The sequence below is a fragment of the Sorex fumeus genome, unplaced genomic scaffold (assembly GCF_029834395.1).
Source record: "Sorex fumeus unplaced genomic scaffold, SorFum_2.1 ptg000024l, whole genome shotgun sequence".
NCBI classification, from domain to species: domain Eukaryota; kingdom Metazoa; phylum Chordata; class Mammalia; order Eulipotyphla; family Soricidae; genus Sorex; species Sorex fumeus.
In genome coordinates this window covers 41,979,953-42,006,624 of record NW_026606081.1, presented here as the reverse complement: position 1 = coordinate 42,006,624, position 26,672 = coordinate 41,979,953, and the positions used below count along the sequence as shown (strand labels likewise).

Below are 26,672 nucleotides of genomic sequence, written 5' to 3'. Positions count from 1 at the left end.
TAGGCATATTGAAGCCTCTGGCCTGAAGCTCAGCTACAGGCCAAATGAAGCCTAGGCAGCCCTTGCTTCTCCTAGGCACCACGTCGGGGCGTGGCCTGCAGTGTGGTGTCATGTACAGGGGACAATGGGCTGGGACAGGAGGACGGGGAGGGGCCCGCGTGTTCATTTGCTCTGCTCAGCCTGCTCTGATTTCCTGCCCTGCCCCTAACCCATCAATCTGATTTGTCCTGTGAGCAGGGTGCTCTGTGTCCTGGCCCCGGGGCACACCAAGTGGTGGCTGCCTCCTCCCAGGTCTGGGCCTTCCAGAACTAGGGCGAGGTTCTGGAGGAGAAACACAGTCAGCCAAACTCACTCCCAGCAGCCAGTGTAGGTGCTAGGTCCGGAGATTTCCGTCCTTTGGTCCCTGCAAGTGGGTGCCACGTGCTTGTGGATTCTGAGGTGGGAGGAGAGCCTAGACCCCCACGGACTGTGGATTCAAGGAACTTCCAACAGACCAGTGATGCTGCCTGGCCCAGCAGTGCAGTCACCTGTGGGATCTGAGTTTTCCCATCCTTTGAGACCTGCAAGTTGGGTGTGGGGTGCTTATGGTGTTAGGTCTTCTGTGGGTCGGATCTTATTTCCCATGGCCTGGCTGACTTGTGAGATGGTGCTCTTGTGGGGGGAAATAGGTCAAAGAGCTGAAGCACTTGCATAGTGTGACGCAGCTCCAGCTTTGTTCTCTGGCAAAGACAGGGTGACCACCCCAACCTCTCAGCCCAACCCCAGCTACAAAGGTGTGACCCGTTAGGAGGGTTTATGTGCAACAATTACTCCTGAGCTAGTCAATAGGAATCCTGGATGTGTATTCTCTCTATGAGTTTTCAACTGGTTTCTTCCTTCCTTCCTTCCTTCCTTCCTTCCTTCCTTCCTTCCTTCCTTCTTTCTTTCTTTCTTTCTTTCTTTCTATTTCAGTCAAAGGAATAAAGCAATAATGAGAATATTAATTCAGCATTTAAAGCAATGACGTAGACTTTTTTTCAACACTGTTCCTGAGAACCTGTCCTCAAAATGATGTCCCTATCACAATTAGTTTGTAATACAGCGTTTCTTTATCCCAGTTTAAACTTCATAGAAATAAACTTTAATGTAACTGTCCTTGGAAAACTGATCCTCATCTTAAAAGCCTATTTGATGGGGAATCCCAGCATCTGCATATGATGACATTATTTTTCTGAGTTATGATCCACTCTCTTGTCAGCAGAAAGTTGACAACAGAGCCTTGTTTGCAGGGAGCATGTTCCATACCCTAAGGCTGAAAGATGGAAAACAATTCCATATCCATCCCTTACTGTACTGAAAGAGAAGCAACTCCTCGCACGATCTGTCGTGAAAGGGAAGGCCAGTGTCCGAACCCAGGACATCCGGGCAGGAGAAGGTCTCCCTGGCTTCCTCTTGGTGGGCAGGTTCCTAGCCAGTGCCTGGTCTGGTCCAGGCCTCTCTCTGTGTCCCCCGGGTTGAGGTGCTGCGGGACCGCCGTGCAATGTGTCAAGGACTCTCTTCAACACCCTATGCAATGGGGTGGGACTCACTTGGCTCTCGACTTTGCTAAGTGGAGGAGATCTCCAGGATCAGACTGGTGTAGGTGCCCGTCACGGTGATGGTTTTTCAAGAACTATTGTCTTTGATGTACTAAATGTTTGGAATAGGCAAAGCCTGGGTTCAAGTTGTACAAAATTATATTTTTGGACAAGCTATTTTTCTGAATATCAAATTTCTAGATTAATTAAGGTAATTCTAATAATTCAGGGTGTGTGAAGAGAATGTAGGTATTCAGCTTTATTTATATATACATAAACATACATTAACATTCTTTTCTTAATTTAGGATACCTCTCGACTGTGTGTTATAGAAAAAATAAGCCACATGAGCAGGGCAATAGTTCAATTGAATGGAGAGCATGCCTTAAATGTACAAAGCATTGTTGGCATTCTCCAAATCTCGTGCTTTTTTAATGGGACTGTGGGTCGCATGGCCTCCCGGTAAATTGTGTATAACCAGCATCACACCCAAAGGGCTCAGCCCAGAGTCCTTCCGCAATAGAGCATCAATTCACATAAAAAATCAGCTGTGTAAATTGAACAAGTCATTCAATTGAACATGTCAAAATAAAACCAAAACTCATGTATCATAATTTCAGATTTTCTACTGCAAAACATTTCTGCTGTGGTAAAGAGAACAGAGCATTTGCTTGCAGTTCTTTCCTTTCTCTTCTGCACAAATTATAGACTAGTGTAGCTCATTCTCTGTAAGTGCATTTAAAACAGATCATTTTATAAAGACGTCATAACTAACTGATTTGGAATAAAAGAAATTTAAAATGTATTTGATTCAGTTAGGGGGTCAATACCTGGCAGTGATTTACTGCTGCTTCATTGTAGCGGTTCTCCAGGTCTTGTATGGTGCAGGAACAGGGACTCAAACCCAGGCTTCTTGTATGCAAAGCATGTGCTCAGTCTGGTGAAAATTTCCTAATAGAAAATCTTAGAGTGTTCCCTTGCTGTACACAGCAGTAAAAAATCCAAAACCAAACCCTCATATAATAAACAACTTGCTAAACTGAATATACTATCTTTTTCTTATAGACTTATTTTTTATTTCTACTTTTAGAAGCTATTTCCCTGTAACTTTTCTAATCAGTTGTTTTGCTTAAGGACTCAAGTAAAACAAATATTGAAAAGGCATGTTCACATTTTTCATAAACAACTATCTTATTTGTAATCTTCCTAGGGGTAATCTGATGACATATAGCTTATACTATTTTTGCATTTAAGATTCTAGATATTCCCAAGTTTTTGCATTTTTAACTATATTTTATACCATCATAATTTGATATCTGATCTTATTTATATTTTACCTCAAACTTTCTTATTTTACTCTTCAATAATTTTTAAACTGTCCTATTAGGTGTTAGTTATCTCTTTGTTCAGGGTATATGCTATATGTTATGAATTCAATAGCTTAACTATAAAATTATAAACTGATACTGAAGCCTGTGCAGAAAATAGAACTTGTAATTAAGGAAATTGTAATCAAAGGGGCAATTAGGAAGTAAAGCTATAAAATGCATTTTGTTTTCTTGGGCTGGAGCGATAGCACAGCGGTAGGGCGTTCGCCTTACAAGCGGCCAACATGGCCGACCCGAGTTCGATTCCTCCGCCCCTCTCGGAGAGCCCGGCAAGCTACCGAGAGTATTCGATATGCCAGACACAGTAACAACAAAGTCTCCAATGGAGACGTTACTGGGCCCGCTCGAGCAAATCGATGATCAACGGGAGGGCCTTTACCTTTACCTTTTGTTTTCTTATCAAAACACATATTTATAAAAGTATCTGAATTCACTCTTGCAAAAAACTTTTATTGTTTGCTTATTCTCTCACCTCTTCCTTGACAACTGCTGTGGAATAAACAGTATTAAACTCAACATCAAGGTAACTTCTGAGTAACTGGAGAACTATGTAGAATGTAGACAAATATTCTTGAACAAGAAAATGTTACATTCAGTGACTTTATTTATTTAGGCCATTCTTTCATATTAATAGAATGTAATGATACATTGCAAAATCAATAAAGGGGGGAGTAAAGAGATAGTAAAGTGGGCAGGGTGCTTGCCCTGCTACTGCTGACCTAAATTCAATCCCTGGGACCTCATATATTCCCCTAACCACTTCCAGAATGATCCATGAGTGTAAGGGCAGGATTAAACTTCAAGAACTGCTGGGTGTGGCCCACAGACCAAAATAAATAAATAAATGAAGCATTTAAAAGTGGATTATAACTTTAAAAATTATATGCCAGTAAAAATTAAATTTTAATTATAAATTCCAAGTTTAGAATCATACTGTAGGGAAGAGTCAGCTGCTGCTCTGATAAAGGAAATCTCCAAGCTAGCATTTAAAAGGAGCAAAGTGACCTCTTTTGCAAAACGCAGCACCCAAAAGAAGAGAAAGAACAAAGGCAGGGTGGGATGGGGGGGAGGGGCTGGGAGGGTTACTGGGATTAGTGGTGGTGGAGAATGGGCACTGGTGGAGGGATGGGTCCTCCATCATTGTATAAGTGAAACCCAAGCACAAAAATTTGTAAGTCTACAATTGTATCTCATGGTGTTTCACTAATAAAAATTTTTAAAAAAGAATAAAAACAAATTATATAACAATGAAAAAAAATAAACTAAAAAATAAATAAATAAAAGGAGCAAAGTGAAAGCTCCTGAAGCAATGCACACCTGGCCCAATGCTTCTGAGCTTATGGGGAGGGGAAAACAGGTATGTTTGAGATAGGTTCTGTGAGTGTTCAACCACCTTTAACTTCTTTCTATTCTCCTGAGAAGTAAGCATTTGCACACCCCTGGGGTAAAAGGAGCAACCAAAACATTAGAAATAATAAAGACATGGAGGTCTTAAGTTATTTGACTTGTAGACAATGGATTCTCCACCAAAATGGTTGAGATGGGTAGCTCAAATTGCTGAAGGCTGTGATTTTTCTGCAGGAGCTTGGGTTATCTGTTCCCAACACATAGTTCCAGGAGCAACACCTGGAGGATACTTCAGGACCTCAGAACTGGGAGTAGTTCCCAAACACCACCCATTAGACTCAAGAAATAAAACCAAAATATTCTCAGTGATGATTTTAATGGTATAATGGAATATTGCCACTAAATATTTCTTCTCTAGAAAGTTATGTTAACTTTAGTCATTTTTAGGTTCACTGCTTAAAGTTACAGCTGAGCATTGATTTACTATGCCATGTTAGCATACCGAAGGCTAACAGATTGCAAAAAGTACATCAGAAAAATCTACCTGCTTATATCTAAGTAATTAAGATAACCCAAATACTGAAAATCTTTTCCCTCTGTAGACATATATTCAGTTAGCTCCAACTATTTGATTTGTTCATGCTAATTTAATATATCTCATGTCATTACTTATTATGTTTAGAGAAATGATTTGGACAGCACATTACTATTTAAGTTGGACAACCTGGAAGTATAAAATATCATGCCAAAGATGAGTCATAATCATTCAGATGTGATTAAGCCATGTCTAAATATTTGTCATTGTGTTGTTCTTTGCACTGCAAGTTCTGTAATGTGTGCTGTAAAAACTAAAACAACCATCAAGCCTAACTGGAGGCTACTGTCTCTTTTAGGAAATTATCTGTGCCTTTTAAGGAGTGGCTAAATTTTCCATCGAATTGAATAAATGAATAGTATCCATATTAAATTGAATAATATTTATCTCAGAGGTTTTCAGAAGCTTAAATATTACACTAAAGTATCTAGAAAATAGCTTAATACATAGGCACAAAGATTTCAAGACTTTTCCCCCTGAAATATATTTTCATGATATTTGCATGATAACTATACTCTTATGAAAGTTCTCCACCATTTTTTGGCTCTGTAACATTAGCCACCTTTAACTATTTCATCTACTCTTGTATAAATAAATATTTTGAAGCTTCTTTGAATGTCTAAACATATAATAATGACTGGCATATTAACATGCAAGCTGCTTTTAATGGGTCAAATTGCAATGAGTGCTGAGAAACATCACTTATTGGGAGACCCAAATGCCAAATATGACAATGCATATGGATGTACCTAAAGTAAAATGGGTGAGACTAACAGCACAATTAGCTGGGGCTTTTCATAGGGACCCATAATCATTCACTTAGCAATGATTATTTTCATTATTCATTCATTATTCAATTCCTAATGTTTTATTTGTATTGTATACTGAACCACACTATGAAAAACAGAGCTACTCTCCTACCTTCCTCTTCTAGTATTCCTGTGATTTTAAGTGGTTACTTTTGCTATTGTCAAAAAGTCTCATATATTCTCCCCATTTATTCTCACTCTCTATTCCATTACCTCTTCTTTTTTTGATGGAAGTGTTCAACCTTATCTTTGAGGTCACTAATTGGATGTTTAGCCTCATACCTTCTGTTTCTGTGCTTGCTACAATGTTCTCTAGTTCCTTGATTTTTACACAAATTCTTTAATTTTTTTCATCAGACTCTCTTCACATTAATCAATTCTATCTTCCATATTTGATTTATTTCAATTTCAATTGATCAATTCTATCTTCTGTATTTGATCATTAAACATTGGGAATATTTTTATTCTAAGGTCTTGTTAATTTAAAAAAAAGTGTGATGTCTTTGGGAATCTATTGGATATCTGGTTTTTATGCAGCTAGATTTGTTTGTTTTCACAAACAAATTTTGGTGCTGTGTCAAACTGTGAGACTGGATATTTACCTCCCAGGGCCCTCTTTTCTGTTAGTGGGGTCCCACAGTTGGAGGGCATGATGGAGACACACTGATGTTTACCTGAATAATAGTCTCAGAGTGGGGAACCAGTGTCCTGTGTCTCTAGGGTCATCTCTCTCCTATAACTTCCTCAAAAACACTATGTAGCCCCAATATAAATGGGAATCTTGATTGGACCTGGATGCCCCTGAGAATTGTCACATGTAGTTTTGGCTCCTGAGCACTGTGGAACCCAGCATGCACTCGATCCTTATTCCCTGCAGGGGATAATAATGGAATAAGTTCACTAATTTTTTTTTAAAAAAGGTTTAGTTTGAAGTATAATATAAAACATAATTTATTTAATATGTTTATTATTTCACTTGTTATTCTTTTAAATTTTGGTACAGGGTCTCCCAAAGATACTCAAGAGGTACTCCTGCTAAGACCTTCTAAATATATATTTTCATTGTACTGTTTAGTAATGGACAATCAAGTAGACAATTCACTCGTAGGTTCTAGTATGTAGTATATGAGTATTTTATCATCTATACATATATTCCACAATATAGTTTTAACCACATAGAGTTTCTGGTATTATGTAAACATGAAAATATTGAAATCAATTAAGAAAGACATTTTACAAAGTGAATCTAAGGCTAGGGATATATGGTAACTGCATCAACAACTGCCCTGTGTGCAAAGGAGATCTACTCCAATTAAGGACATCTGGGGAGAGAAACCAAACTACATAAGTTCATTCTAAACCAAAGATCTACTCATCACACTTTTATGTTTGCTTGTTTATCTATTTTTCTTTACACATAGATAGTAAGACATACATACACATAGTAAAACATAATGAAAATTATATATTTGCATTTATATTCAATAAAATATATGATTTATAGATAATAATAAATATCACATACTATTGACAGTTTGTGCAGACTAAAAATAGCTGTCTTATTCAAGCTAAGTTCTGTTATGGTGCAACACTGACATAGACAATACATTTTTCAAATCCTGTAAGTTGCTATTTAGCTTTAAGTTCTGACAATTATCAGAAACTAATAAAATTTAGTTTCTGTTTTGGGGTTCTCATTTGGCAAATAAGAGAGCAAAAATAATTGAAATTGAAGGGAAAATAAATACCTCACTGTCACGTACATTGGCATACACACACCTGCATACATACACACAAACACACCTCCAAGTGCTTTGCTTAAGCTCAGGAAAGGCAGAGGCTAATGCTATGAAAATTAACCACTATAATGTACTAAAATAATGGTAATTAGAAATATTCTAGGAATAAAAATGTCTCTTCATTGCTAGAGGGCTAATATTTATAATAGCAAATGATAATAATTCCAGAGGATTTTTTGCCTAGTAATAACATGCGGTACCAGGAGAATAGAATGTAATACATGGAAATTTCCATGAATGATTGGATTTAATTTTAATCAAAACTTTGAGTTTTCTTTCTGATATGCAGTTGGAACATTTTAATCTTCTTCCTTAGGGGAAAGTTGAAAATTTCTCCTATTCAGTCTTCACTATTTGATTTTGCTATGATAAAAAGGAAAATCAATATAAATATGAAGAAACGCAATCCTGTCATAAGGAACCAATAATGAAAGAGTTCTGTATTTTGTTTGTTGCTAGAATGTTTCCTAGGTGCTGGGCCACTATCAACACTACCTCCAAAACCTTCAACATGGCAATAGGGTGGGCGTCGTTGAGCATTGCAATGGCAGTGATTTCTATTATTGCAAATTCCATTCATATTGCAGGTCACAGGTGAACAGTATCTTTTGAAGTCTGGCATTGGAACACACTTCCGTTTCAAACAAATATAGTTTTCCCCACATTCCATGCCATCTTTCACGTCACCAACATCAGGTATGGTCATGCCGACATGGTAGTCCGTACTCCAGCAGCTGTGGCCACTGATATTCGTTGAAATCAAAGTCCTGTGATGTTGCAGAAGAGGAATTTCTCTCACATTCTCACACTGAATCCTTCCACACATAGAATCCTTGAGCTGGCACTGAGTGTACGTTGTGCTATTTAAACTACAGTGACCAAAACGATCACCTTGTATATTTACGTCTCTATAGCAGCTGAGAGTTGCGCTCTTAGCCTCTTTACCAAAAATGCTTCTGCACTGTGCATCGCGGTTGTTGCATCTCTTTTCATAACAGTATCCACCGCCCTTGCATGGAATCCCACCCTGCACATACACATCCTCTGGACACCGAGAGGTTTTCCCATTGCACCACTCTGGAAGATCACATTCATTTTCCTCTTTTCTACACAAAGTACCTGCTGGCAAAATCTTGCAGTTCTTGCAGCAAAGCCCAACAGCACAAAGAGCCCCACGTTTCAGTGTGCAATTTGTCTCACAGCAAGGATCTTTTGCACATGAATGAATGGAGCCACAATCACAGTCTTCTCCTTTTTCAACCACACCATTCCCGCAGTGTTTCTCCTTGGAGGTTTTCTCTAAAATTAGTGGGTGTTTCAAACAATCTGTGCCCGCACAGGTCCTTAAATACTGACTGTAACTGCAGTTGCTGAATCTAGTTGCATCAACTTTTGATGGGTGCATTATGCAATACGGTTGCCCACAAGCACAATCCTGTTCATCATGACCCATACCCAAATTATGACCCAATTCATGTGACATTACATTTCCGACCTCAATAATGTCATCATTCATGAAACTACTAACCCCACAATTATATAAATCATTACAAACTGTTCCCACATAAGCTAAACCAACAGTGTCACCATATGATGCCTTGACAAAAAAGTGGGCAATATCGTGGGGCAAGCGATCATTAAAGTGCAGTCTTTTCCAGATGCAAAAATTTTCTAGGAGGCCTTCCATAGTATCTGTTGCAACAAAATTTTCTTGAGTCCAGATTTCAATTCCCTTCAAAGAGAGATCAATATTTAATGGTTCAAAAATAAATTTGACCACATTGACTATAAGAGACACTTCAAATTGCACTTCCGTGGCATTACTGCTATGGTGAAGATACCGATTTTTATCAACCACTATGCCAAGTTCAAGATATTGCTTGTGGGTCCACCAACCCATGTTACTACTCTGAGCTGAAGTGGATAAATTGGCATTCTTTAAAACCTTGAGTTGATGTTGAATTTCATCATCTGTTAATCCACATTTCTTGGATTGTAATTCTTTCTCCTCACTCTTCAGTTTATAGACCACATGTTCAAATGTGGTTGAATGCATTTTGGGTTCAATTTTATAAATAGTGGTGTCTATCTGTAAGATTCCATGAAATCCTCCAAAACAACTATTTATGGAAACCTGGGATTTGGGGTCTCCTTCCACATAACCATAATAGTAGCAGTTATTCTGGATGAAAGGATAGTCCTTACGGAGAGCTCCCTGGTCCGTGTAGGTGAACACTGGCATGTGCCTAGCCAACAAATGTTTGATGACCTTCAAATGTACAACATATCTCTGGCCCTCCAACTTCAGACTGTAAGAGATCCAGTCAAAAGATTTCATACCAGTACCAGAGTCTGTGATCTTCAAGGGAATTATTACTTCTGGGAGATGTTCGCTTTGGGAGTACGCAATCTGGGACCACCTACAACACATCAAAGACACCTTCAACCAGAACAACAGGAGTGGGATTCTTACTTGCACCAGTGCCTCACTCACAGCTGTTATGGATTCCCATATAGAACCATTAGGGAGAGCAATGGAAGGCATGACTGGAAATATCTTTGTTCTGTGTTCTCTCACTCAGCTGAATGGTAGGCAGTACTGAATGAAATATCTGTCCTTTTACAGTTTCACACCACCAAAGAACGGCACTAAAAGGATAAAAACACAAAGAAAGACATACTGGAATGGGAATTATGAACACACCAAGGTAGAAGATGAAGATCAAATTAAGAGAGAACTTGAATTAGTATTTAGCTGGAGAAGCAAGTCACTAAATAATGCTCTGAAATAATGGTGCCTTACAGTGAGAACTGCAGTGTGCCACAGCACGTTCATTAGCCACAGCTTGATAATCACTGAATTAAGATGCAGCATTCCATTATACTGTTCTCTAAGTATATGAATGTGTAAGAAAGTGAATGTTAACGCAAATGGAGTCCTTTTTAAAGTTCTGCACACCAATCAAATCCACTTACTGATGAAAGTATTGCAAAATGAAAAGGACTCTTTCAAAATGTATCTATCTCCTGTACCCTGAATTCATTTTTTCTTATTTCTTTTAAAACAATGATTTACTGACCCTTGATATCTTTTCTCTAGAATATTTTATGACCCTCATAGGACTTCCCTTCTGTGAAAAGTAATGAATACTTTCTGTCCATATGTCTTGCTGGCAAGCTACTTATTCCTGATTAATGCCATTAAATTGGCCTGTCTACAATGTCAGTCTCATCAGATGATAACTTTCCTTCTCAGAATATGACATACAGTATAGGCCAAATATCTGGTTTCTGTTTTCTTAGATTAATGAAGTGAAGATACTAACAAAAAAACTCAGTTATCTCATTAAACTGCTATTTATCTATTTTTACTATTTCACAAACACTTAAATTTGCAATGACTGAAATAATAATTCCATGTACATTTCACTAATGTATGAACTGTCCCCTAAGAATTTAACCAGCATAATGGTTTTAGTTATCATTTTTTCTAGTAGAGTATTTTTTATCAAAAATCTGTATTTTCAGCTTATATCCCATTTTCATTAATATCTATTTACCATTGACCATTGCCTGTATCTTATAATCTATCAAATTTTTAATAAACAAATCAATAGTGTTAACCAAAAACTCTATTCTTCAACAAAACTTACTTCCCAAATATAAATTAGAAAATAACTAATTTTCACAGCATTTTCTCCCAAGTATTTAAATTCTCCTTATTTGACCCTATAGACTGCTTCTAGTCTCCATCAGTTCAACCACTATTGAAAAGCTATTCCAGTGCAGTAGATAACTTCTATATGAAAATGCCAAAACTATTTGTAAAGCAGATCACACATTATTAAGAAGGAGTGTGTACACAGCTGAAATGTATAAATTAAGGTGTGATAGTCTGATACATTGTCATAAACTATAATTAATTTATGATTCATGATTTCAGTTTTTATCTCCATTGATTGGTAACTTTTTGATTGCTCTAAAATTCCTCAATGTATGTACTATTATATTTCAATAGTGGTAATTTAAATGGTAGAGCCAGGGGTTCTACATTTTCCACATATTTAATAAAGTTTTTATAAAGACCGGTGTCTTTATTATATCAGGTAATTGACATGGGTGGACTTCATGCTAAAAATTATAATCATTATTATACTAGTGTCTCTATAGCAGGTAGGTGTATCTCAGAAGTACAAAAGGGTGAAAATTTTTATGAAATGCCAAAAGGTCATGTGAAGAAAATAAAACATTTCACTAGTACCAAAAGAACATGAGAAAGAAATAAAAGACAGCTTTGCTAAAATGTGAGTGAAATATTAATGGTTGAAATTTTCACTATATAACTCTTGATATATATTGGCCATTATGGAATATGAATTATTATTGTAATAGAAAAGAAAGATTTATAAGTAGTGAAGAGAATCATCTTAGCCAACATAATTTCATCAAAATCTATTCATTAGCTTTCATCTCGCAGGCATAGAATAGGAAAATCCAAATTACTGGAGAACATACACTAACATATATACTCATTACATTTTTAATATAATGATTCCAGAGACATCCCAAGAGAATGAAACATCACTGTTCCTTAGTATATACTATAATTAACACTTTCAAAATAATCTTTTATAAGATTTCCTATCCATAATATTATCATCAAGTTAGTCAATCTTTCTATCCTAGCTATCACCTTCACTCGTTTATGCTCTAATTCACTGTTTGCCAAGATATGTAACAATCCATTCAAACACAGTTTTGTGCTTTCAAGTTAAATTGAGTAGAATATGAAAGAAATCTTGTGGCTTTCACTCAAGGTCTCAGAACTTTTAAAAGACTATTTTATATGTATGTGTTTTGTATATATAGTTAAAAATTTACAAATATCAATGCTTTTATCCTTATAGATAAAGTTTTTGACTCACCAATCAAAAGTATAATGGTTCTCATGGTACTTTCTAGTTATCTCAATATTCATAGATACTTTTCAGTACTAATCTTCCCATCTTTATGAACAGTTATTTTTAGTTGCGATCTTACATAACAAGATACAAATCCCTTTCCCTTTTCTCTCTGATAATGATTTAATTCTAGATTCAGCTGCTTAGCAACAAAACATGCCAGTTCTACAGACAATGGCAACTGGCTTAAGTTTCTGCTCAATGTGATTTTGTCATCCATTGAGCATTCATTGTAATTACTTTTTAATATAATAAAGCTAACTGTATTCCTTATATTTACCCTATCAGTCATCCTACATACAATGAAAACTTTTCAATTTTAATTATGCTAATTATAATGTTTCTCTAATTCCAAATTATTTACTCAGCATGTAGCCATATTATAGAGTATTTGAGATAACCAAGTTGTGGAGAAACCCAAGTATTACTCTATTTAAGGTATTTTACTAAGTACTCAATTTCTGTTAATAGTGTCTTTCAATAATTTCTATACTTGATTTCATATCTACTCATATTTGTACTTTATATGGAAACTATTTCCAGTAGAGAAAGTAAAATCAAATTTTGAAGAGATTGATGTAAATAAAATTGTAAGAAAATAGACTAGAAAGATAGTTCACCAGGTGGAGAGCTTATTTTGCATATGACCAATCTGAGTTTTATCCCTGGTACCTCATACAACCACCCCAGCCTCATGAAGTGTGATCATTGAACAGATCCAGGAATAGGCCTCAAACACTATTGGATCCGGCCCTGAAAACAAACAAACAAACAAAAGCAAAACAGAGAAATAAAATAAATAACTGCTTTTAGTAAATAACATTTTAGTAAATAACATTTAAGATGTGTTTTTTGTGTTGATTTTTTTTTTTTGGTCAAATCCCCCAGCGATGCTCAGGATTATTAAGGGCTCTATACTCAGATATTTCTTGTGGTGATGCTCAGGGAGCCATCTGGGATGCCAGGGATCAGCTTACCCACTGTATTATTGGTCAGGACCCAGAAAATTTGATATTTGTAAAGACCACATTTGTCAACTTTCCTTGTGTAAGCCACGAAGAAAAGAATAATATAGAATCTTGCAGAGTTTATGTTTTGAAGAGAAAAGTGTCTGCTAAGGATAACGCTGTTTTGTCCTTCCTGCAATCTCTAACACTTTGTTCCATTCCATCATCTTTCTAATGTCTCTTTGACTTATTATCCAGGCTTCAACATTTTCTCTCATGACATTTTTCACTTTCTTTTGAGTATTCTTTATAACTAGTGCTTCAGATGCTGATGTGTGCTTTTACAAGTTTGGGTTTCTTGTTAAAGTCTTGTGGGTTCAATTTTAGTGTTGTTCTTGGCTACTTGGTAATTCTGAAGGAAACTATAATATAAAACTCTGGTAACAATAACTACTACTGTTAGTGGTCTACCCAATGTGAGACCCAAGAGTGAGCCATTGATGGTAAATGCGGACATCATCCTTTTTAAAGAACCACATTAGACCATGACCCTGCTAAATTTTGGTATTTTTTTTCTGGGATCACTATAACAAAATAATATGAAATCATGAGTCTTTTGAGGCCAGAAGATAGCTCAGTGTTTGGCGTGTAAGGCTAGCATGCTCAGTAACCACATGGGTTTCGAGCATCACAATCCCCTGAGCGCAGCCTGGTGTACCCTAGTACAGAGAAGGTGGTCTGGGAATCCCAGAGGCCTGCAGTGGCTGTACAATGAATTGTTGACCTGGTTAGCCAAAAATTGATAGTAGGCTTTCAGTCCTTTTGAACAACACTCGGTAGCTCCCATATCCCACCTTCGTACTCCCCATTAACCCCACCTTCCAAGGAAATTGATTAAGATAATGTTTTCAAATTTTCTAAAAATACAGAAGCCAATGTTCCAAAATGATGCTTACAAGTAGCCTATTTCATCTGAAGCCTTGGAAACATACCTACTTCTGTAGACTTCTCACTAAACTTATGGTCATCCTTTCTTTGAAACAACATAGTTCAGTTTACTCATGATGCTTTTCTCTGTTTATAGATGACTTTTATGGCATTTTTAAAACATTATACATGATACTTAATGATTGAAATCTGAAAGAATTTTCATTAACATCAGATATAAGACAAGTTTGCCCACTCTTACCACTATTATTCAATACTGTATTAACAGTCCTGGCCATAACAATTTGGCAGAAAAGATTGATATTGGAAAAGAAATAAAAATTATCACTATGTGAAGATTACATGGTACTCTACTTCCAGCAACATGAGACTCTATAAAAAAATCCCCTAGAAACAATAAACTTATATAGTAATGTGACAAGCTACAAAATCAACATGCAATCAAAGACATGGAAATAACAAAACCATCCCTTTAACAGTTATGTCTCAAAAACGAGTACCTGAGAATCAGTTTAATAAAATATTTAAGAGATTTTATGTAACGAATACTATAAATAACTTCTTGAAGAATTAAAAATAGAAGAAAATGAAAATATATCTGTTACTCGTTGTTTGGAATAACTAATGGTGTCAAAATGACAAAGCTGTCCAATGTCTTATACAGATTCCATGCAGTTCCTATAAAAATATCCATGACATTTTTTAAAACCATAGACCAAATGCTGTTGAAATTTATGTGGAGTAATAAACCTCCACAATAGCTAGAGCAATCCTACTTATAAAATGGTGGGATTCTTTTCTAACCTCAAATAATATGATAAAGCTACTGCAATTAAGACTAGGTGGTACTAGAAAAAAGATAGACTCGAAGACCAATGGAATACAATTGAGAGCACAGAGACAGATCTACAGATATATGTACAGCTAATCTTCAACAATGAGCTGAGTGTGAAGTGAAAAAGGAAAGTCTCCAGCAAATGGTGTTGAGAAACTTGCTCAGCTGCATGTTAAAAAGAAAAAACAAACAAACAAACCCGTCAGACCCCCCTATCTCATACCACAAACAAAATGTTAATGAAAATGAATTTAAGACCTCCATATACAATCTGCATCCATAAATTATATTGAGGAAGACTTCTGCAGAATGCTTCTAGAAGCATCTCAGTGACTCAGTGCCACTGGCTAGGAAGCAGAAACAAAGATGAACAAATGAGATGACATCCAATGAGAGACTTTGCCTTCAAAAGAAACAACTCCCAGAATGAAAAAAAAAAACGCACCCACTTGGAGAAAATATTTTCCTACCACTTTGCTGATAGTGAGTTAATATTAAAGAGATATAAAGCACTTATAAAACTGAACAATCTAAATATGGAGAGAAGAAATAAAAGATATGGAAAGACCAATGGGTATATGAAAAATTCTCTGTATCAGTTATCATTAAGGAAATGGAAATATAAATGAGATATCACCTCACAATTGTGGGACTAATACACACCAAAAAGAGCAAATGTAACTGGTATTGGCATGAATGTGGGGAAAGAGAAACCCTTATCTTCTCTAGTAGGAATAGAAACTTTTTCAACCCTTTAGAAAAACAATATGAAAACCTTAAAAAAATTAAGAATTGAGCTCTCTTATGATTCAGCAATTTCATTCCACCTCTGGACTCCTACCTCAAGTCCCCTGCCCACCCAAGGCATTTAAGCTCCTGTGTTCATTGCAGCACAATTCACAATAGCTAAAATCTGAAAACAAACCAAGAACCAAAAACCAAAGAAACTAGTACAATGAAATACTATTTGACTTCAAGAAAGGAATGTCATGCAATTTTTTGCCATAAGTATGAAACTGATGAAACTGGAGAGAAACATGCTGAGTAAAATCAGCCAGAAGGAGAAGAACAGATACAGATGGATCTCTCATATATATATATATATATATATCACTTAATCACTTAATCCCCGTTATTCATCGATTTATTCGAGCGGGTGCCAGTAACGTCTCCATTCATCCCGGTTGCGTGCTAGCGTAGCCCAATGGTTTCTGTTCGTTTTAGGAACATGTAGAGCCTCAAACCGATCATTTAGGGTCTTGACGAAGAAGTCTGACCATCTTATAGGTGGGCGTCCATGTGATCTTTTGATGTCTCGTGGAATCCAATCAGTAATGGCTCTAGTCCAGCGGTTGTCTGTAAACCTCACTAAGTGTCCAGCCCATCTGATTTTTGATGTCTTGGCAAATGAGACAGCGTCCCTGATTCTTGAGCGTTGACAAAGATCAGAACTCCGGATTCTATCTCTCATTTGAGTGAATCGTGATATTCCAAGCATAGTTCTTTCGATTCCTCTTTGAGAGACCCGAATAGTGTTCTCATCCTGTTCCCGTAGGGTCCAGGTCTCTGAGGCATATGTTAATGCAGGAAGAATAGTGGAATCAAAGAGATGTGCTCGTAGCTGGAGGTTCTTTGTCCTTTTAGTTATTTCTTCAATGCTCTTGAAGGCATTCCAAGCTGCTCTCTTCCTCCTGCGCAACTCAGGTGCCAGGTCATTCATCATGTTGATTTCTCGACCTAGGTATATATAACTGTTGCATTCAGAGATGGTGGTTCCGTTGAGAGCGAATGGAGCGTCAGGAACAAGACTGTTTCTCATAAACATTGTCTTCGTAAGATTCAGCTGTAGTCCGACCTTTCCACATTCACGGTCAAAGTCGTTCAGCATTTGTGCCGCTTGGTTGATGTTTGGTGTTATTAGAACGATGTCATCAGCAAAGCGGAGGTGGTGTAGTTGCCGACCATCTATCTTCACTTCCATGTTTTCCCATTCCAGTCGTCGTATGATGTTCTCGAGGGTGGCACTGAAGAGTTTTGGTGAAATGGTATCACCCTGCCGAACCCCTCTCTTGAGGGGTTATATATATATATATATATATATATATATATATATATATGTCAAAGCATGTATATATAGATATTTCTGTCTATCTATCTATCTATCTATCTATCTATCTATCTATCTATCTGTCTATCTATTATGAAGCAAGATAAAGATATAACAAATACCTCAAAGCAAAAGTATTTGAGAACCTAGAGAACTGAACTTACTATGTTTGTGTGGGGGCAAGGGTCCTGTGGGTGGGACCCTTAAACAATGTTGAACATTCTGGTTTGGGCTGTGGTGTTGGAACAATAAATACATAAAACCCCATGTTGCCAGTATTCAAAATTATGGTGACTAAAACAAAATTTTTAAAAATTATTTTAAAAAATGCTATTTGCATATTTAGTCAGACTCCCTTAAACATATAACAGACATTTTAATTAAGTTATGCCTCTGCATTTGGTAAATAAAATATCACACCTTGTGCATGTGGCAATGAACAATGCATAGATTTTCTGTGGGTAGGATCTGAAAAGATCAAAAATCTGCCCAGTGGAATCTGTGAGAGAGGGATTACAATAAATAATTTGTACACCTTTAAAATATAATAAAACAAACTAAGAGCATTTATGAGCACTGATGGCTTTTTTAGAAAGAGCACATGTGTAATCACAAAATTAAAGGGCGTGAGTTCTCTCTCCATGTGTGTTCGTTGCTGGTTAGGCCATTTTCCCACCCCAAATGGCTGACAGACAGCCATGGTTGAAAGAAGGAGAAATCGGGGGCCAGGCTGGTTGGCAATTAATTGCCTTAGTCTACTCCCAATCTCACTCACTGCCCAGATTCTCCTTCTCAGCCCTCTCCTCCAGCCTAGTTATTACTCCTCTCCAAGGGTTGTGGGTAGCAGCTACCACAAGTGAGATAGTATGATCAACACATGAAAGCTCTTCCTTTTGGGGAAGCTCTTCTAAGTTAAGACAAAGATCTCCTGCAACCAGGATATCCTCTCAAGGGCCAAATAACATCTAGGGATGTGTTTCTCCTTTCTTTAGTCCAACAACCATTTAAACATTCCTCTTAATTCTCCTTCTTTAGTCATTTTTTATGCACACAGTAAGAGATACATTACGCTTCTAGGATGGCTCTCCTGGGGACATCTTACTATAGGTTCTAGACTACAGTGCTCAAGGTAGATTAGTCTTTCCTAACCCTAACAGGGTCCTAATCCAGTTGTTACTCTTTGGATCATGACAGAATTTGTCCATGACCACGCTCTTAACTTATAGTTAAGTATTATGGAGCTTGGGCTGGCCTGTTTCGATGCCAGAGTAGCTCACAGCTTGCTCTGGGTTGATCCAGTCTCGCCAGGACCCTGCTTTTGGGGTGCTAGGAACTAAAGGCAAAAGAGGTTTAAGTTGATAAAACAGATGCAGGAGTGAATATTATTTGGAGTCAATTAACTCTCAAATTACAAAATCATAGCATTAACTCTTCTCCTGTGTCTATACAAAAAGTACACTGCTCTGAAGTAAACTATGCACAGAACATAAAGGAAGGAGAAAAGCAATATTTCACTTATAAATACAAAATCAGAGATTTTTGAGGAATTTGACTTTAAAAGTCACTTGACAAGTCACACTGCTTAGGGAAAATAAGTGACTAATAGACAAGGGAAGCAGAAGACAAAGGAGAAGTTTAAGATGAATACTGAGGGGCTAGGGTGATAGCACACCAATTAGGGCATTTGCCTTGCACACAGCCGACCCAGGTTCGATTCCCAGCATCCCATATGGTCACTGGAGCACCACCAGGTGTAATTCCTGAGTGCATGAGCCAGGAGTAACCCCTGTGCATTGCTAGGTATGACCCAAAAGAAAAAAAATATGAACACTGAAGAAATGGGAGTGCTTTGGGTGCATTGTGATGGGTGTTTGTCGGTAAACCTAAGCTCCTTGTTATGGAGGAGAAAGGTCAGAGGAGAAACAGCAAACCAGCACTAAATCTAAAATGTTTAGAATTATAGTCCAACAAGCATATAAGCTTCAAAGCAAGATGATTTTGAATTTTTTTACTCAAAGTTTTCTTCTCTTTATTTTAATTTTGTCTCTATAATCTATTATATTTGCAATAAGAGTCTTACTATTTCAAACATACATTTAATTCAAGCTTTCCCCTGATAGTCTTGAGACTTACATTTACTTAAAAGAAGATTTAGAAGAGAATAATGTTAAGCAGCAGAACTTTAGTTATGCAGAATTAGAAACTTTTAGACAGTATGTGTCTGAGTGAGAATTGTTACGTCCTTTATTTCTTCATTGTATTTGGCAAAACAAATGAAAACGGACTAATTTCAAGATTCTTAAGAAAATTTTAACAGCTCTTCTGTTGGAGATCTTCCTGGAATTGTGCCTCCTTCTAATGATGCAGTTGATTCTTTTGAATTTGTTATTGCTTCTGGTGAGGACTGAATCATATATGTGGTCCAGGGCTCTGACTTCTTACTTAACTGGAGACTCTACTGTAGAAGGGTGATATCTTTGCGGTAGAGTGTGCACAGATTTGGGGGGAAGGAAGTGATGAAAGCGCTGCATAGTGTGCAGAGTGGAACTTCAGCTTCTTATAGTTCTGGGGACCGCTTTCTGTAATTTCTCTGTCTTTAGAACACTCAATGGCCCCCATACAAACTGTGAGTGGGCTAACACATTCTGCTTCCAGCAGGCTTGCTGCTTATTGGTTTCAGCGCACCATTGGAGCAGTAGACGCCTCCTGGTGACAAAGCGAGTCTATTACGGTGGAGCAGGCTTAATGGTATTCCAAACCTGTGAGGTAGATGTGTCTCAATGGCACTCCATTATGGTTGGTTCATGTTCCTATCAATTTTGGGGGTCCCATGGGAGCATGCTCCCTCTTTTTGCAGATATTAAGTCTCAATGACAAAGAGGAAAATAATTCATAACTCCCACCTTTTTTTTAAAAAAAACTCCCTCTTTTGTTGTTTAGGGGAAGCACATTCATGATTCATAGGGATTGCTTCTGGCCTTGGGCACAGGGATTGATTCCTGGCAGTGTTGGGGTGGGGAATATGTAGCACTTGAATTTAAACACTTTTCTTTTGATTATTATGAGTAATCAATTAAACAGTATAGGAATTAAGACAATTGCCTTGCATGTGGCTGATCTCCAGTTGAATATCTGACTCCAGAGCCAGGAGCAAACTGGGAAAACGTCTAGGTGTGTCCTAATAATAACTACTTGATCACTTGATCACTTGACATCCCGTTACTCATTGATTTGCTACACTTCACTGTTACCCAAGATCTTTGAACCATGCATAACCATGTTAAGCATCACAAAAAATGGTTCTCGGGTCTCAGGAAATTAGCTGGAGGGGTTCCACCAAAATATTCATTTGTGATTACAGGCGAGCATCTTCATAAATCAGAGAATAGGAATGTTACTAAATATTTGGCTTGTTCTTCAAGCCCATGTTCTCTCCTTGAACATGTATTTCACTTGCTTATTTATATATTTTTTTGCTTGCTTATTTCCACTGTAGTAGCCTGCACTCTCTGTTGAAAACACATTTCCCCTCTTTCTCTCTCAGTTTTTTCTAAGAAAGTATCCGTCAATAAAAACTTCTTGGCTTCACTAACAAAATATTATTATAAAATATCTCTTTTCTTAGTAGATACATACTTGGACACAAGTATTCCAAATCTGTTTCGCATCTATTGTTAATTTCTGACAAATTTTTAATTACGTAACTGAGCTATAAGTATCTAAAAGTTAATCATGCTGAATATCAGTATCAAGAATGTCTTTTCTAAGAGAGCAACATGCCTCAGAGATGCTGCCTCACCTCATACTAGGCTGACTTCATCTGGGGAATCTCAGAGGGAGGTGGGTGAGTTGCTCCACCTGCCCCAACAGAAACCCAGCAGCCGCAAACTCCAGTTATGTGCTCATAACTTATCTTCAGAAACTTGAGATGAACCCCTTATGCGTGAGAAAGAATCTGCTGAAAAACCCACATATGTGGATTTTGTGATGGACACCTCCTGGCTAGCATGGAGTTGGGAAAGGGCCCCCTCCTCCCATTTCGCTGTGCTTCTGTCTAGACGCCTGGCAGTCAAGTCTATATGGGTGCCATATAAGCTCATTGACAGCCATGATTTTCGAGTCAAGAGACTCAAAAATAAATCTTGGAAGAGAACAGCACACTGCAGAGATGTTTCTGGACTCCAAAATCACCATCAGATAAAAATTTAACTACAGCTCTAGCGCCCTATTTAAAATTTTAAAATTTCTTTATGCCACTGATAAACCAAGAGTAGCATACCATGTCTGAGGGGGGGCTAATAATATATATATGACATATATAAAACAATATATGTATACATATGTATATATTGATGTTATAAGGGGGCTTAATGACTCAATTTTCACACATTTTCCTCTAAGGAAACCTTTTTGATCATTTGTAGTGGATTATTTATAACAAGCAATACAAAATAATTTATTTAACACCTGCCTTTGGGACAGGCTTGGGTGGTGGGAAAATTTGAAATAATAGTTGTGGGAAGGTGTAATGGTGGTGGGATTGGTGTTGAAATATTGAATGTAATGAATTATTGTGAACAACTTTATAAAAAGAGAATGTTATTTCTGAGAGTAATTTAATGAAGTATAACTTCTTGTAAAAGTAATAGGCAATGATATCTTTCATCAACATTAAAAGCTAAAAAAGTTTCTGGGCTGGGCTGGAGTGATAGCACAGCAATAGGGCATTTGCCTTGCACACGGCCGGCCCAGCCGAGCTGTGTTCAATTCCTCCGCCCCTCCTAGAGAGCCCGGCAAGCTACCTAGAGTATCTCGCCAGCATCCTGTGACGTATTCGATATTCCAAACACAGTAACAAGTCTCATAATGGAGACATTACTGGGCCCGCTCGAGCAAATCGATGAACAACGGGTGGACAGTGCTACAGTGCTTAAAAAAGTTTCTTATATAGGCCAAAGGAACATAGTTTCGGGCGAGTTTAATTCCTGGAACTTATTTGCTGTGTATTTCAGGTGTAAGCCTAGAGGGCCCTGAGCATTGCTGTGTGTGATCTCAGAGTACTATAGGGCCTGAATGATACTGTGACCTTTGACCCTGACAACAAACCTACAGACTATTTCATCAGGAGTGTCACGTGGGTCCTCAATCTCTATTTGGAAAGCCCTCTACAAAATTTTGAAAAATCATAAAAATTGGCATGCCTAGCAAAATTATATGTTATAACATCTTCCCAATTATACTCTTTTACCTTGAATGCTTTATACATGTGCTATGTTGTACCCAGTTTATCAGAGCAAGGAATGTGTCAGACTTCCCACATCTCTAGTCCTGAATCAAATTTTTTCATGAATGAAGCCTAAATGAACTCAAGGAGGTAAGCTCAACTACTGACCAAAGATAAAATAAACAGTTATCAACTAAAGAAAACAAAATACACTTGCCCACAGTAAAAACCCATTTTGAATATTAATAAATGCTTACTTGAAATAAGTAAAATAAAATGAAAGTTAAATGATATTTTTATATATTTTTGAATCTATATAGAAATGTATAGTGAAAACTACAAAATTAAACAGAAAGTCATAATAAATGAAAAAAACTATTATAAGTTTTTTAAAATTTTGGTTTGGGGGCCACATCTGGCAGTGTTTAGGGTTTATTGACACAAGGTCCTTCCTGATGTATAATTTCTACCCCCATATCCAAAAAATTTAATTAGCTAAATATTTATACAGCAGGAGGAAAATAATCAAGCCCCTGAATAATTTATTATAGATTCCATGTTTAGGAGAAAATGAAACAGGGAAACCTTTTCTGTGAGACAAAATTAAACTAGCAAAAAGAAATGTTTGACGTTTTTTTAACCTCCTTCTAAAAATACTGGCAATCATGCCACTGAATAATATTTTTATTCACTTCTCCATTTTATACATTCTCTGATTCCAATATTATCTGTAAACATTTTAATATAGTATATGGATTTCCTAATATTTCATTTTTATGGTAAAATCATGTGACATTCTGCAAACTTTTTATTCTTTTCTTACAAATGAATAATATTGAAACCTCAAATGCCAAATTTCTATGCCAAAAATACTAATGTTTTTCTTTCCTTCTTATTTGTTTTTTGGCCACACTCAGTTGTGCTCAGGGATTGCGTGGGGTATCATAGGTTGTGCCAGGCATTCAATCAGGTTGCCTATTTATCTTTCAGAACTCATGCTGATTTCATGATTATTGGACCTAAGATATTCAGTTAACTTTACTTTTTAATTCCAAATTCAGTGGACGTTCTATGCTATTTCTTATCTTTTATGAATTTTTCTTCTATTTTAAAACGCTGTTTGATATTTTATATCGTTTAATATATGAAGGATCTCTATTCTACTTATAATTTCACCTTGTTTTTCTGACTTTCTTCTTCACTTAGATAATATGCAATAAACATGGAATCAACCAAAATGTCAAGAGTTATAATATGAAGAAAATAATGTGTCAAACTGCCAGAGGAGCTACAGTATCCTTCTCTAGATAAATTTTACTCTGTCATCTGTCAGACTGAGAAACAGGTCACCTAAATCTAATCTTTGAGTGTGCTCTATGATGTGTTTTAAACACATTTTGGATAAATTTTACTCTGCATGTGTAATACTTCATGGTCAGTGAAGACATTCAGTTGTGTTTGTGCAACTTGACTTCTCAGCCCTGGAAGATGTAAAACAGTGACTAACATTTACGATTCCTAATATTAGTGAATCAAGGATTTTTTTTCCAGTCATCTCTGGCACATGAATAACATATTGTGGCGGGAGATAAAATACATAAAATTGACATTAATGTTTAGAGTTTTTAATCATAACTCTTAGTTGTTCTTTCTAAGATCCAGTTGAAACACTTTGTTCTTGTTCATTAGGAAAAGTTGAGACATTCTCCTTTTATGATTTTAGCACTATAAAAAACAAAGTCAACAGAAATAGAAAGAAACGCAACAACAGAAGAAAAAGACAAATGTGCGTGTGTACTGGTTCTTCATACTCAGAAAATTCTTCATGATCATGAGAAATATTTTCAGGTGCTGGACCACTGTTAAGACTCCCTCCCACTCCTTCATCATAGCAAAAAGGTGGGCGCCATGCAGGATCGCAGTGGCAGTTATTTTTATTGTTGCAAATTCCGTGCATGTTGCATTTTACAGGTGAACAACGTTTTGTGAAGTATGATTTAGGGACACAGTGTCTATCAACACAAAAATGATTTTCACCACATTCAGTACCATCTTTCACTTCAGCAAGATCAGGTTCAGTCATACCTGCATGGAAGTCAGTACTCCAACAGCTGAAGCCACTAATATCTGTTATAATAAAGGCAGTATGATTTTTCAGATAGGGAATTTCTTCCACAAGCTCACACTGAATCCTTCCACACAGAGAATCCGTGATATGGCACTGTGTATACCTCACACTCTCCATACCACAATTACCAAAGCGATCACCTCGGATATTTGTTTCTGTGTAACAACTGAGATCTGCACTCTTAGCCTGGTCACCAAAAATCTGTTTACACTGTTCTTCACGGTTGTTGCATCTCTTTTCATAACAGTATCCACCACCCTTGCATGGGATCCCACCCTGCACATACACATCCTCTGGACACTGAGAGGTTTCCCCACTGCACCACTCTGGAAGATCACATTCATTTTCTTTTGCCCTACACAATGTACCTGCTGGCGAAATCTTGCAGTCCTTGCAGCAAAGCCCAAAAGCACAAACAGCCCCAAGTGTAAGCGTGCAGTTTGCCTCACAGCATGGATCATTTTCACATTCCTGAATGGTGCCACAGTCACAGTCTTCTCCTTCTTCAAGCATACCATTTCCACAGCGTTCCTCTTTGTAGAAATACTGTGGAGGTGGTGGAACAAAGAAACATTCCCCTCTGATAGTAAAAAACTTACTATAGCTGCAGTTGCTGATTCTATTTGCCAGTCTGGAATGTGCATTCATAAGACAAAAATCGTCATTACAATAACAATAGTCATCATTAAATTCATCATGATCAAAACCCAGAATATGGCCTATCTGATGTGATATTACAAATGCAATGCCGTGCAGATTATCTTCAGATCGGTAATTAATAGTGGAACAGTTATCTTCCAGAGAACAATGTTTCTTCCTGAAAGCTGTGCCGTATGACTTTCCATGATCATGGTGGAGAAGGAAAAAGGCAGTATTATGGAAAATGCGTAGAGTAAAAGTCCTTCTCTTCCATTCACAGAATTTATAAACGGATTCATAATTAGTAAATGCAATAAACAAATTTTTTTCAGTCCAGATTTCTATTCCCATTATAATAGGTTTCATATCAATTGCCTTAAAAATGTTAGTTATAATTATGTTCATGTAGAAAATTTTACTTATTGTGTCTGAGACATTATGTTCAAAAAATTCAAACAGATCATGTGAGACTACAAAGCCCTCTGTAAAATATCGCTTATGGGTCCACCAGACTTTGTATCCACTCTGCTTTGAAGTAGACAAATCATTATTCTCCTTTAACTGCATTTGTTTTTGAAAATTGTTGTCTTTAAAATCACATATCCTGACTGGAAACTCTTTGTGCATGTCATCCACCTTATATATCAGATGTTCAAAAGTGGTTGATTGCATTTTTGGCTCAATTTTATATATAGTTTTATTTTTCTGTAAAATTCCTTGAAAGCCTCCAAAACAACTATTTATGGAAACCTGGGACATTGGGTCTCCATCCATATAGCCATTATAGTAGCAGTTATTCTGGATGAAAGGATGGTCCTCACGGAGAGATCCCTGGTCTGTGTAGGTGAACACTGGCATGTGCCTAGCCATCAAGTGCTTGATGATCTTCATATGAACAATATGACTCTGACCCTCAAACTTCAGGCTGTAAGAGATCCATTCTGAAGACCTTATGCCTCTGTCAGAGACTGTGATCTTCAAGGGAATCGTTACTTCTGGGGGACCTTGACTTTGAGAGTGTACAGTCGGGGGCCATCTGCCCAGAAAGAGAAACAGCTTCAGCAAGAACAGCAGGAGTTGCATCCTCACTCACACCACTGTTTTATCTATGACCACTATGGAGCCCTCCTGAAGATTTACTGGTGATAGCAGTGAAACAAAGGGCTGGAAGGATTTCTGCTGAATTTTTTCCTCCTGAGCTGCTTCTACACAGTTCCGCTCTTGAAAAATGAGTCTTCTTATGGTGTCAAACCATCAAGTCACTAGTACTAAAGGGAAAAAAAAGAAATAGAGACTAAAATATGAACTATTCACAGGACAGGGTGAAAAAGGAAGCTAAATTATGGATAAATTGGATTTGTGTTTGCTCAAGAAATAAAACATAAATCT

At 37.0% G+C, this 26,672-nt stretch overlaps 2 protein-coding genes across 2 annotated transcripts; both read right to left on the bottom strand.

Annotated features, from left to right (window-relative positions):
• Positions 1–7,834: 7,834 nt before the first annotated feature.
• Positions 7,835–10,039, bottom strand: LOC130023373 (disintegrin and metalloproteinase domain-containing protein 20-like). The gene has a single exon (XM_056113886.1). It carries the CDS (start codon positions 10,037–10,039, stop codon positions 7,835–7,837), a length of 2,205 nt encoding a protein of 734 aa, XP_055969861.1.
• An 83-nt stretch (positions 10,040–10,122) lies between these two features.
• Positions 10,123–26,366, bottom strand: LOC130023372 (disintegrin and metalloproteinase domain-containing protein 29-like). Its single transcript, XM_056113885.1, has 2 exons — positions 24,315–26,366; positions 10,123–10,143 (listed from the first exon to the last, which is right to left on the bottom strand). The coding sequence occupies exons 1-2, from the start codon at positions 26,364–26,366 to the stop codon at positions 10,123–10,125; spliced, it is 2,073 nt and encodes a 690-aa protein (XP_055969860.1).
• Between the last annotated feature and the right edge of the window lie 306 nt (positions 26,367–26,672).

Coding starts and splice junctions, on each gene's coding strand:
- LOC130023372 (XM_056113885.1), bottom strand. CDS start 26,366: ATGCAACTCCTGCTGTTCTTGCTGAAGCTGTTTCTCTTTCTGGGCAGA. Junction 10,144..24,314: donor TTTCTGAGTATGAAGAACCA/GTACACACGCAC, acceptor TTATCCTTTTAG/TGCCGTTCTTTGGTGGTGTG.
- LOC130023373 (XM_056113886.1), bottom strand. CDS start 10,039: ATGCCTTCCATTGCTCTCCCTAATGGTTCTATATGGGAATCCATAACA.